At 43.4% G+C, this 14096-nt stretch overlaps 1 protein-coding gene across 1 annotated transcript in view; it reads right to left on the bottom strand.

The window, feature by feature from the left end:
- Positions 1-5827: 5827 nt before the first annotated feature.
- Positions 5828-14096, bottom strand: part of POLR3E (RNA polymerase III subunit E) — a 1464556-nt gene continuing 1456287 nt past the window's right edge. Inside the window, exons 20-21 of the mRNA XM_069645613.1 lie at positions 11603-11728; positions 5828-6024 (exon numbers count right to left, since the gene is read on the bottom strand). Coding sequence (XP_069501714.1) covers positions 5968-6024; positions 11603-11728 — 183 coding nt within the window. The 3' untranslated portion in view covers positions 5828-5967. The remainder of the gene's footprint in view (positions 6025-11602; positions 11729-14096) is intronic.

The following is a 14096-nucleotide window of genomic DNA, read 5'->3' as shown; positions in this document are numbered from 1 at the left end:
CTGCTACAGAGCAGTTGATTTTGGGCAAAGAAGCTTGTTAAACTATGGGTAAAGTATTGTGCAGACGTGCATCAATTTGGAGGACCATCCAGATGATTCACTGGGACAGACTGGCAAAGGGGATTTAATCCCACGGTGCTCGGAAGGCTCATTCTTAAGAGATTCCTCACTGCCATGTGGTGTGTGTATACAGGTCAACAGTAATGGCACAACAGACTCATAAGGGCAACTCCATTCGCTCTACAAAGCATAATGTACTGACAAATAAGATCTGCTGCAAAGTGGCTGTCATTGAAACATCGTACTGAGATTTCATGTTTGGAATCGTCCCTTTCAACCCGGACATGAAGGAGCCATCGACAAGGAGCTAACCTCCCAAGGCAGTAGCCAAAATGTTGATATGTAGAGGGTTCTAAAAGATAAGCAAGCATGTACTAGATGTCAGTTATGAGCCTGTATGCTATCAAGCAGTTCACTCTCCACTGGAAGCAAAATCTACCCATTCAGTAAAGGAACATGCAACCCCCTTCATTTTCTCGCTCCTTCCTCGTGGTTGCCAGGGTTGGGACTTAGTGTTATTTATCAAACATTGCTCGTTACGATGGGGATTTCTCTGAAGGGTTTTGAAGTTTAATTTACTGCATTATTCTTCCAACCATGAAGTGCATAATACTTATTGAAATGATGGAGGGAACTACTGACCTTCTAAACCAAAATGTTATTGAGAAGATAACAGCTCGAGATTGGGAGAGGGTATATAAATAACACACATTATGGTCAAGAGAGATCTGCCACCTTAGAAGATCCCATTGCAAATGATCAAATATGCTGTTAGTGGGAATAAACAAGCTAAACTGTGTAAGATGCGTATTCTCCTCTTTGACCTCGGGAAGCGGATAGAATTGACCTTAGAGAGATGAACATTTTTTCTCAAATCCTTTTCAGGCACATTGTCAAATATAAGAAATCAGCTTGGAAGTTCTGATTTTCTGTACCATCTAATTTGATAGTGCTAACTGAGAAAAAGGTAGGCAGAAACGTGCCTATCACTTAAGTGGAGTGGCAATCGGGAAGATTTTATTCTGACAATCTTCTTTTCTATCTGAAGATAAAATTAGGTTTCATTAACTAAGATTGTCAAATTTAAATAAAAATATATTTCACAACTGATGGCATCTTAGCTGTTTTGGGGTTTAAAGAAGCCAGGACTAATTTCACTAAATTGGCACTCTACAACTATCAAGCAGCCTCTACAATCTAGTAATTATCCACCTGGGCTTTAGAGACATAAACATCACTCTATGTCTAAGGAGTACAGCGCATTACCGCATACTCCATCCACTTAAAGAAGGAGTCTGAATAGGATGTCCAGTGATTCTTAGAGCAGGGCCATCGGCATGAGTAGTCAATAGAAGCCACAGCAGTAGCTCTCATTGGCAACACTAACAAATGTAGGTGTTTGAAAAATGTGGGACTCTGCAGAACACCATATTGTCCAATATCACATTGATCAATTTAAAGCTGTGGTTAGTTTTACAAAACAATCAAAGTTTGCAAACCCAACTTGCGTGAGATTCTATTGAAGGGAGATGGTCCTAAACCATATCAAACAAGGCCTTTATATTTTCAGATAAAAAGGTCTGATAAAGGCCGTATGGCAGTGCGATTTGCAATAATAGCGCACAAAGGATCGTTTCACATGAGGCAAATACAAAAAGCAATTAAAATCCAAACGTTCCACATTAGTGTGCCACATTCACACCATCGTGTGGCCTTATGGTCTTGTATACGCAGTGCAGGCAATCAGACAGTTTCAATCTTAAGCAGCACTCTACGACCAAGAGAGGCACTTGTCAGTCTATGATGGAATAACATTTGGTATTTCAGTTATGTCAGCACTTTGAGATGCAAAGCAATTGACCAGGCACCTCTTCCCCCCGGGGGCCAGAGACATATCCTTAAACATGAGGATTTTTGAATTTACAAACATAGCACTTTCCCTCCAGGGGTGCAATGACGATACTGCGCTCAATGCTGGTTATTTGAACTCCCATTATGGGAAAGTTTTGTACCGTATTTCTCTTGGTGCATATTATTAGCAAATCTCCTCATACTTCATTCGTTTTTTTTCTCTTGTCTGGTCATTAGCGATAGAAAATTGTAGGAACATGCTAGTATTAAAAGGTTGTGAAAACTATATCATAACTAGAAGCAGAAAGAAAACTGCTACATATGGACACATCAGAATACCTATAACCTTGAGATGCTCTCATCAAAGGGGCTTAGCGATTATCTTGCAGGAGAGGGTGATGAGTATGTCAGTCAAAGACTGATTGTGGAAAAAGGAAGTTTAATTTGACACATGACATCCCCTGGGAAGCTTTCTACTGATGAGAGCAGTGAGCGATTGGAGGATGAAGCAAAGGCGTACTTCACCAAATTGAGCTCATAAAGTGTCGCAAAGAGCCTCTATATAGACCTGTCATGGTCTTGTGGTTGCGATAGAATAATGGCTATAAGATGATGGAATGCTTTTGATCACTCCGATGAACAGTGTCGCTGCATGAGTAATCGAGACTCTCTCATGCCACATGCACCTGCTGCTTTACTTTACCCAGACTGATATATTCAACTAGAGTGACAGACTATTAGGCCCCTGAGTAGTCACACTGCAGCACAGTAAAGTGAATGTTGCACATTGCAACATTCCAATCTCATCAAGAACAATGCCACCCCATGCCCAAATACAACGATCTGTAACCTTTGGGTTGCATGTTGGTACCCAAGCCTGAAACATTAGAAACCTTCTTCCGTGTTGCACTGAAGAGGCTTTTTCTCTTTGCATTTGTCTGGGCCCAAAAAGGAATCACATTTACTTCCTTTTTTATTCACTTTCCTGATTTTCTTTGTTAAACATTTTGTAAATAAAGTTCATTTAACATTCGAGTGCCTGACCAGAGGCAGCAGCGATTGCTGGACAGAAAACAGCCTGGCTATCCTCCGGACTGTGGTATCAGACTCTGGAGAGACTGCACATGCCATCTTTGATATTTTGAGGTTAAGCGTTCGGTATCACATTTATCTGCCAACCTTTCGACAAAGATAAGTGGGTATTTTTGTGGTATAAGTGCTAGTTCTCACGAGAGGGATATCAGTGAACATAAAAGGCGCAAGGGTGCAGTCTGCGGTGACCTGCTACTATTGAAAGACATTTGGAAAAGGCTAAAGTGAGAAATCAGAGGCACAAAAACCCTGGGAGACCATCATTCTGAAAAAAGAAATCTTGCATTTTTTATGCCAGGTGTGCAAAAAAAGGATTTGAATGGTTACGGAATACAACTATTTCATATAGGGGTGGGGCCAGCCTGTCCCAGTGGTGAAAAAGTCTACCTTTGTGTGCTTGTTTACTAGTCACATTTTTGGGGGGCCAAAAACATAGCTGGGCTCTGATGCTGCTAACTTTGCACAGATGCAACGTCGCCTGGTCTCAGTTTCTGAAAGAGGGAAAATAATTCCTGAGACAGCCGTATTAGACTAAGACTATAGGTAGCGCTGCAACCCTGGTGGTAAATTCCGAGGCCTTTGGATTAACTGCATGGCGTATTCCCAGTTTTATTACAAAGTCACTCATTTGGGAAAGGTGACTGAGAAGATCATTATCATTTTCCTCTACGAGTGCAGTCGCATGGACAACGGTCTTTTGACCTTTTGTTGCGAGAGAGGTTGGTCCACCATATTGGTCTACGAATGTCAAGGTCAGTAAGACCTGCAAGCTACACATTCGCAATGCTCTCAAAGTTCTAGCTGTGCCCATTGCTATTGTAATGTATCTTAGGGTATAATGCGCTACCTGTCCACAGCTAATTAAACCCCAGACACTGTGCATACGTGTTTCACTTAATGCCGGCTACAGGTTCCACAACGCAGACCTAAAGAGTCAATGGAAACTTGTACAACTCCCGTGGAAGGCAGCCTCTCTCCATTGGCAGCAGACTTGCGGTTTACTTTGTACTTCATGGTAGAAATTTTAAAGGGTTTGCTTAACTTGTCTCAAAGCAGTCTGTGCCCAGCAGAGAAAGGCAGTAGAATAAGCGGATACCAAAGTAAGCCAGATAAATCCAGTTAACAAGAAAATCAAAGCCTGGATTCGGACAGAATTGGAATTATGCAGTAAAAAATAAAAATACATTTAAAAAAAAGCCTGCCTGATAATGTAATTGTGCTCCAAAATAAATAAGAGGAGCAAAAAAGCATGAAATATTGAGAAGGTCTCAAAACGAGGGAGAAGATCTACTGTTCAGACGTGCTCCTCGACAGCAACACAAAGGAAACTAAAATGTTTGCCTGGGATTTGGATCTTTATAGACAAGGTTTGTGCTCTACTGAAACCACTTGCATTCAAATGTCTCCTGAAAAAGAAGCAGGCGCTCCCGGATACTCCACAGGATGAGGGGTTAAGGCAATTGATTAAAAAAAACAACACTTCCAATTCTAAAGCACATGTATGAAAGACCAACAAAAGCAGGAAAAAACCCACCGCTGTAACAGCGCAGCATGGGAATGAGCCCTGGTTTACTGCAATATCTATTAGCAATTACTGTGCATATACAAATCTAAAAATGGAAGCCCTTTAGTAAATTCCATTCCGAGTTGTGGACTAGATGCTTATTGCTCGAGTGTGTAAGGTTAATAAAAAATAGTATTGTTGGAACTCATTTGCAACTTCATTTGACGGCTACTGCAGAGTTTTATGAGCAATACGTTTTATATACTCAGCTGAATTTAATTGGTCCTCAACTTCTGCACCATACAGGAATGCAAGTATAGGACGTCCTGGGCTGTATTAAAAAACTCATAGGACTGGTTAATGGCCCCAGAAACTAGCCGTTTTGACCGTAACTGATCTGAAATTAATCCTCATCACGATCAAAATATAAGCTGCGTTTTTATAAGGTCGATGACTAATGCCCATACTGATTTTCATTTTTTCCATCCTGCTGCCTAATCCGCCTCCACCAACCCTCAAATCTTTACCGGGGAATTGCTGTGCTATCCTATGCCTCCAATATATATATATATGCATCAATATAGCAGTTCCCTTCCTGCATGGCGGATGCATTTCTCTGTCAGTAATGCGCCTATTGAGGCAACACCAGAATGTTCTGCACACTAAAAACCTGTTTGCCTCCTATACAATTTTCAAATTACATGCTTTTCTACAGTGACAAAACATAATAAAAGATAACAATGTATGAGATTTTTCTACATCAGGAAACAGCGCGTCCTCCGTTTCAGGATACTCGCTACGGAGCGAGTGGGTAAACCATTGGTGTCGCCCCTTAGCCCAATATGAAGCCTCTATTCCACATGTCGGTATCTGGGACGGGTCACCTTTACAACAAATGATCCTTCATTCAAAGGTCCCAAACCGTCTGCCAGCGTAATGTTTGTGTCAGAGTCCATCTTCTGAAGCATTTAGTGGTTTTATAGCAGGTATTCCAAAGCCTATTAGCAGTACTAACTGATGTCTGGGAAGACTGAGCGTGAGGCTAGAGCTTCCAAGGCTTTAGTTCCATAACAACTCTTCAAACATACAATTCCTTGGCACTATTTAGGAAATGAGAATTTGAGCATGATTTTTTCGTTGCGGTGTGTCAGCGCACATTTCATTGAATAAGGAGAATGATGGAGGATTAGACTTAAAATCAAGAAACGTTCAGGTTCCTGAATGAGTGGAAATAGCAGAGCGGACCCTAGATCTGCTTCCTTAGGGCACCCTGCAATTGGAGGCCATGCAACAATAGCACAAATCCAGCAAGAACCCCAATCTGGCGTTTTATGCACTGCTGCATATGGGACACAGCTGCACGCTCAGTCAATACACTGCAATCAAAGGCGGTCAGTGTCTATGGCTGTAAGTGTTTCTCTTTCCATGTCCTGGAGCGTTGCACACGCATTCTACTGATGTCAGGACTGCACAGTCCCTTTTAGGTACCACATTCCTCCATGGCTTGCACAGCAGTCCTATAAGGAAGAAAAAAAAACACTGAAGCAAGACAGAAGCAGACCTTTCTAATTAATACAGAAGTACACACATCCAAATGGAAAACACATTTCAACTATTAACAAAAAAGTATAAAATGTGAAGGAGAAAAAAGAATGCAATATACAGCAACTCAAATCAACACCTCAAGAAAAACGATCCTTTTATACTAACTTCAGTGTGTCAAGCATCGTCCATTTAAAGAAAGGCATATCTTGAGATTGTCGGCATTCTAATGTCTTATCCTCCATCTTTCTGGGGCGCCTGATAAGGTTGATCCCTGTCTTTATTAACACATTTTCTAATCTATGGATCAATACTTTCTTGGTTCTAGACAGTCTCCTGGGCTGGAGATTGCACTCCCTTTCCTCAAGTTACAGAGCCGGGTCCCTTATTTTACTGCCGTAAATTGCGCTATGTAAGACCACTCTACATTAGATTGTAATCAATTGCACCTTGACTTCCTTCTGTCTTTATCACTTCTAAGCTGATGATTCTCTGTTCTTCATTTTGATTCTCTCAATCCCTTTGTGACTTAATCTCTGCCTGGCTTCTTGCCGTCAACTCTTGGATGTCTCCTTTATTAATCCATTTTAATCCCTCAAAAATAATATTCCTGTTTTTCCCCGGATCCCGCTCATAATTCTTTCCCCTGTGAACTTGTCCTCTCAGTCCACTTGAAACATGGGCTTCAACTTCTAGACTCCCCTTTCTTTTATCCCTGCATTTTCATTCTTTCACACATTCATCACACCCCAACAAATAACATCAAGACAATTCAGCCTTTTGTATTTTTCTTGCTGGTTCTCACACCTGCACTTACATCTTGATTCGTCTACCCACTTGTGTGCTTGCCCCACTCCAACTCACTTTCAGTTCTGCATGCCACAGTCTCTTCAAACACCACCAGGCTGCACATGTTAGTGATCTGCTTGGCTGACTTCTTGGCTCCCACTCCTGGGCCATTGGCAGTATAAACTGATGGCGCTTCATGGCCTTACTTGACCTTCTAGGTCTGCAGCTGTCTTCTCTGTCTCTATATTATCTTCACTCTTTGCTGTGCTCAGTCTCTTAGTTGCAGCTACCGTCCCTCGTGCCACCTGTTCTTTCTTTTTTGAGCTGATCACCCCATAGCTGTGGAAGAACCTCCCTCTGCCAGGTCATTTTCCCCTTTATGTGCATCTCTCCAGGTCTTTGTTCTCCATCCTGCCCTTCCGTCGCATTTTCATTTGGTATAATCAATGTCAATATATTGTAGCACTTGTTAATTTTCTTATGCATAGTTTTGGCGTTAGCACACTTCACCAAACTACCCATGCACACAAATAGCCTGCTAAACTATTAAAATATCCCAATCAAACAGCTGCTAGAACCTGGCATTTGCAAGCAGCAGTGTAAGAAGCACGTGCTTCAAATAAGCACAATAAATCCTTTGTCCCTCTTCAGAGGGATCAGATACATTTTTCTTTGCCCCCCAAAAAATCAATTTAACATGTGGTGCGTGCATTGGAACCTGAATATTACTTTTATCAAATTAAGATTGTTTAGTTATGAAAAGTGGCTGCAATCCTCTGGATACTCCCTGTGGGTACCTTCCTCCCTTCTCTCTGGCTACCCTGTATGCCCCCCCCCATTCCCTCCTACTTTTCCCATCGGGACTCCTGCTCCATTCTACCTTGCTTCTCTCTGGCCAACCTTTATGCACTCCCCCCACCTCCTTCTACTGAAGCCAGAAACCTCAGAGTATTTGTTACGCTCACCTGGTATCCACAGGGACACCACCGAGCCCTGGTTGGATGTTTTGCACTCTCGAACCCTCTCCCGGTCCCTTGGTAAGGCTTCTGGTTAAAGATGGGTCTGCAATATAGGAGAGCTAGATTCAATACCAGATTGTCTTTGTTTTCCCACCTCCCTTGGCCTCAACTCCTTCCTCCCCCTTGGGCCTTCTCCTCACCTTAATATTGTAAAAGGTGGAGTCTCCGTCCTGCTCCTCGTGGCAGGGGCGCGTAGATGGGGGGGCGAGCAGCGACCAAGTTACTTCACTGGTGCAAGCCCCCCCGTGGGAATCTAGGCCTGCTGCGACTCCGTAGGTTTGCTGCTTTACAGTCTTTATATGCAGTTCTTATGTCCCTCTTAGTTCGAATAATGTCTTGCTTCTTTCCTTTTAGGTATGGAAAGGTATTTTGGTGTTGACATGCAGTTTGAAGATGAGCATTGGCCGGTAGGCGAATGCACGGTGTGCGCGATGCTGTCCGGTGAGTAATGCGTGGCGCTGTTTCGCCTTTTATATTGCTAACCTGTGTCGTTTCTCTCCTTGCAGGTTGCGATGTTCCTCGCCGAGCGCCATAATGTTCTAGCAATGATACTGACCAAGAGATGACTACCCAGGTAAGAATTGTGTGGCTTTCTTCATTCGGGAGGAAACGTGAGTAAACGCTTACTAATGCAGTCTTTCTTTCTCCTCTTTCCAGTTTATGGTATTCCAGGATGCATGCAGTGCCGGATGATGGAGTTCGTACCTTCAGGTGAGTGGAACTGAAGTCCACGATGGATTGAAGACAGGATACTGTTCTAGGTAAGTTTCGTAGTGTTCTCTCTCTCTCTGCAGGTCCTTGGTTTCAGGTAAGCTGGCATCAAAGAACTGGACAAGGTGAGCGTTCCGCTGCCCACAGCAGAATAACACAAAGCATGTTCTGCTGTTTGGGTGTGGTTTAAATAGTCTCAGGTAAAGTAGTCCCAGTTAAAATAGTCCCAGGCCTGCCACACCCAAAGTAGTCCAGGTAAAGTAGCCCCAGGCCTGCCACACCCAAGACACGAGACCGCATAGCTCAGTTCCTTGTAACTGGGCTATGTGTGTGCCTCCATGTTGGCTGAACGCCTCCCCCTCCCCTCCCAAGTTAAATAGTCCCATTCTAATGTTGGTCTTCATGATGGTTATGAGCCTGGCACCAAAGGCACCAGGACTGACTCCAAGAGAGTCTTGGATGAGGTTTCAAGGCCTTTGACCTGGCCCTAACGGGAAGGCTGACTTGCCAGTGAGGGCAAGGGTCATGACAGTATTCGACTCTCCTCTTTCCTCCCTCACATCATGGACCCTGCCAATAAGGTCAATTTCCAACTCCACCTCCTCAGATGCATCCTTACTTTCCTCAACATTCCCCAGAAGCTCAATGTCTCTAGAGCCCTCGTAGTTTCTAGGCTGGACAACTGCAACAGCCTTATCCTTGACCTCAATTCCAGGGGCCGTATCTCTCCAGCTCTAAAATCCCCCCACTGGTTACCAGTTGCTGCAAAGATCAAATTCAAATCCCTCTGCATCATCCATAAGGCTGTCTGGGGCCAGGGACCACGCAATCAACACGCTGCTCTCACCAAATACTCTCCCTCTAGGTCCTTATGTTCTTCCGGCTCCAACTCTGTGTGTCAAAGGCTTTTCTAAGCAGCGAGCTGGTGGCCGATCTCTTTCTTCAGCTGGCTCCAAGCCAGATCTCCTCAAATTCCAGAAGCACCTTAAGACTTTCCTCTTCACCACCTCCTTCCACCTTCCCCTCCCGTGCTAATCCCCTGAGATTGGTGGCTTTGGCCCTAATGTGTCCTCCTGGGTCATTGCCGTCCTCCCAATCTCCTGTAGCCCCTCCTGCTCCCACCACTTGCCCTTGGGGACCCACTGGCCTGTGCCCATCACAGGACTGCACTTTGTATCAGCAGATGACAATTCTTTCTATGCTACCTCTGCTTAGCTCTTAACCAATACCCGGCAACTTACTCCATGGCACCCCCCCCCCCCCCCGGGGGAATCGCCTTAGCATTTACCCCCACCTCCACTGCCCCTTCTCTCCCTCTGCACTTGAACGATCCAAATGCTCACAAGACCTAGTAGAATCACCTCTATCCTATTCATTATTGTATTCTATTGCCTCTATCTAATGTTCCTTCCCTTTGGCCTGTGGGCACTTTGAAACACAATGTCTTGCTGTATAAAATAAAAAAAATCAAATCAAAAACTGAAAACATACCTGTACTTAATTGGCTGAAAATAAGGTTGTTGACGATTCTAGATTGTGTGGTTTTTCTCTTACAATTGGACTACCTTCAGGCCTCCTCGAAGACTCGGGGGGGGGAGAGAGGCAGGGGCGGGGGGGGGGGGGGTCTTCAACCTTCGGCTCTGCAGATGTTTTTGACTGCAAATCCCATGATCCCACTCCATCAAATATGCTGGATGGGCCAATGAGAGTTATAGTTCAAAACATATGGAGAGCCAAAGGTTGCAGACCCCTGCTTGAAGTGATTAAGAAACCAAGAATACTGGTTTGCACTACCTGTCTTCTCTATGGATCTCAACTTGGTTTGCCATGGTCTTTGAAAAAGGTTCCAGTTGCTACCCATACATCCATGAGAGTGGTATATTAATGCTGGTGTTGTTACATCTCAATAGCCCACGGGTGGTTATGTCAGGGAGTGAAGGATGTACACCACCATATCCTTTATTTAAATCGACCTACATACAGTATCAATCCTCTCCCACCCTTCTTAACCTGCTGTTGGGATGGCCCACCTATCCCTGTAGCAGTCCAAAGGCCAAAGTAGTGAGCATCAATGTTGCAGAGCCCATCATGTATGGGTCTATGTTAGAACTCTGAATATTTTTGATTGAAAGTAAAATGGTATTTTTTTCCAAACAATCTTTTTTACTGCAAAATGCAGGCGAAGTCCCCCTGACCCGTCACCCAACCTTTCTATATACCTAACCCCAACCCACCATCTACCATTCTGCAGTAAAATATATGGTAAAAAATTGTTGTAAAAAAATTCGACCAATTTAATTTAAACCAAAGTGGTGAGTGCTGAATGAGGGCAGCTTGTTTACCCAGTGAATCCTGCTATACCACGTCAGATTACAAACAAGCTATGGGAACAACTGGACTCCGGAAGCCTGTCGCCCATTTCCCATTCGGCCCGAACACTCATTTTAGCAATCTCAATTATTCAATGCAGATCCACGCATTCAATACTCTTATAAAAGCAACTAACACATCGAAAGCAGTGAAAGTGTTAATTTACTGTGCAATTTTGAAAAACCAACTTCATTATGTCATTGTAAACTATGAATGTGTGTAGCCTTAGAACATGCTTGCTATTGTTTGAGTGCTCCACAAGGGTGCAGGGGTTGGGGGGACTTGTATTTGTATGCATGTGGAAAATGGTACATTCATTAGGGAGGGAAATTCATAAGATTTTGAAATAAAATATTCCACAAGTAATGAAGACTTTGCCACAAAAATGGAAGCAATGTCGAGTGCTCTCAAGGCATTACGAATATATTTAACACTAGGGCACAGCCAATCACCAAGTCCCAGGATCCATGCCCCGCCTCTTGGTGAAATGGACTATCTATCCCGCAAGCCTTTTCCACATGCATTTGCAAAAGCCGGCGAACATCTGCATGCTTCGTTCACAGATCACCAACATTTTTAAGGATCACATTTGCACACAGATGGAACACAACACGCTTGTGCAGAATTGATCTTCATATAAAGGGAGACCAGCACACTTACGGACCTTTAACAATTTATCCACCAGTTGCTTGCTTAGATCATCTCCAAATTCTTGCGTCAGTCGTGCTTGGATGACATTCCTGCGTATTCGATAGTTTTTAGAAAACAATCCAAACAAAACCTGACGATGCTAAAAGGAAAACAATTACATAATTGGAAATTATTTTCAACATAAAGCACCTTTGCTAGGAACAGTCTTTCCGAAAAAGTACTTATTGAACAAAACCGTAAACACAGAACCCCAACTGCTCTTCACGCACAGTCTCTGCATATCTGAAAAGGAAAGCAGCACCACATTCCTTGTACAACTATCTGGAACATTCCTCCTCCTCTTCACTTGCCCAGAAGGCAAAGAAAATCCCGAGTGTTACTGAAGGAAGACGTGGCCTTTGCAACACTTCTGATCCAAGTGCAGTTTGCATTCCTCTTTATAAAAAGAAATCCTAACACATGATAAAGGCTCAGTTGGGATAATGGAACATGAGGGCTTTTCTCTGCTGGCTTAGGCACCAGATTACGCATGTCCCATGCACACATTCCTGGGCCAGTTAACAGAGGGTGGCTGCTGCATTCTCGGTGGAGATTATTTTGCAGAGAATTATCCTGAATTAATCTTGATAGGCAAGATACCGTGTGTTTAAAGAATGGTAGTGGTGCTTTACCAGTTCAGTAAACATTTCTTATCGTTTATCCTTACAATTTAGCGTTGCCAATATAATGGTCTCTTGCTGTATGTGACATGACACACACGCCTTCAGTAACCCCCCCCCCTCCCCTTCACTGGCACAACTCTACGTGATTTTCGTCTCTGTAAAAGAACGGCTTCATGCAGACAGGATCCCGCTCAACCCCCAGCACACCTCCTGTGGTAAAGTTATTAAACCTTTTGGAGATTTTGAGGTCTGCCATTAGAAAGCTTTAGAACACTGCCAGACCTCTTAAAGATGCATAATTTAAAGGCCCTTAGTAGCAGTCAGATGCTCTATGATGCATAATGAGTGCTAAGTGGAGCTATCAAAGTTGAGGAGAGATTTGTGAACAATGCTATTAAAAACATGTTTTATTTCAGTGCTGCTCGATACACTGAATGGTTAACATGTTTCTGCTGCGTTATTTTGTGCTTACTATTTTTGTTGGTGTGGTCTGTGACGGCCACTGTTGGCGTGATTACGTGTGCATGAAGTTTGCTTTTATGACTGTTGCTGGTTGAGTTTAGAAAGAAACGTCAATGTGTAAAATCCAACCAGCCAATGGGCGCAAACTATCCTGCTAGTGCGTCAGAGTGTCAAGGCAAAGAACTTTCAGAGTCAAATAGTTTCACTCTCTAAAGCAAAACAGCCTTTTTCATCTTTGGCTTTGATAGAAAGGCTGGCTCCCTCGGTCTCTATGAATGAATGACAAATGCAAATAAACTGCTAATGATGTGCTTCTGTGCCCGCAAGGCCCAAAGCTGCTAGATAGGCGACCACCACCTAATGGTTTATAGGCACTCTCCCTGGGCTCCCCATTATCTCACTGGTCCATGAGCCTATTTCTGTTGCCCACCAGCCGAACCTCATTTTCCCATGCGCTGCCACAATACGTTAGGCCTCGAAAAATCTTAATATTTAAACACCTGCCGGTAAAGTAGCTTATTTTATCTACTCGACCCAAGAGAAATGTACTAAACGAATGAACTTGATGGCACAATATTGTCTGTATTGAAAAACCATAGTGATACATGAAGAAATGTTAATTTTGGCTTTTCAATATTTAAGGACACGTTACAACACAATTTCCTATAGACTGCGGAGAAGCTAGGATCCCCTATATGTGAAGTACTATTAGGCAAGGCTAATAAAAGGGTTATAATACATTTGGGAAACAGGCTTAAGAGTTTGCAATAGCTTGTTGGTTCGAGTTAGGTTAGAATAAGTCTAAAAGTTATGGTTGGTATAAATGATCCAATACACAATGGACCAGCAGCTGAGGCCTAGGGTAGGGTTCGAGTGTGAATTATTGTTGGGACTCATTAAACAAAGGGAGCATTAAATAGTGTAGGGTATTATCTGAAAGGTTAAGGTTAGCTGCAAACTGATGCAGAATTATATGTGTACAGAGGAAGTCATCTATTGTACCCCCACAATGCATTCACTCACCAATAATCTGTGTATTATTGCACAACAGCATTGGCAGAGGTGCTCAGAAGGGGCTGGCCATACTTTAAGGACCACAATTTACAGATCTATATAGAGGCTCAAATTCGGGTACCATGTCTGCGCCCTCCACAGGGGGAGGGGCTGGGTGCTCTGTGGCCACAACAGCCTGAAATACCACAGGCAGCAGGCTCCAAAGCAGCTGCCCCTCACCTATGATCTGTCCTTTCAGGAATGTATAAAGAAAACACAGGGCCAAAGTCTATGTTGACTATGCAATGTTCTTAGCACTTCCTCGGATTTCTTGCATTCTTGCTATAGAGCAGTACTTCCAATGGAAGCTCAGCAAGCCTTCATGCTGGG

The sequence above is a fragment of the Ambystoma mexicanum genome, chromosome 2p (genome assembly GCF_040938575.1).
Source record: "Ambystoma mexicanum isolate Mex_15411 chromosome 2p, UKY_AmexF1_1, whole genome shotgun sequence".
NCBI classification, from domain to species: domain Eukaryota; kingdom Metazoa; phylum Chordata; class Amphibia; order Caudata; family Ambystomatidae; genus Ambystoma; species Ambystoma mexicanum.
The sequence above is the reverse complement of the archived record's forward strand: the minus strand, read 5'-3'. Positions and strand labels throughout refer to the sequence as shown.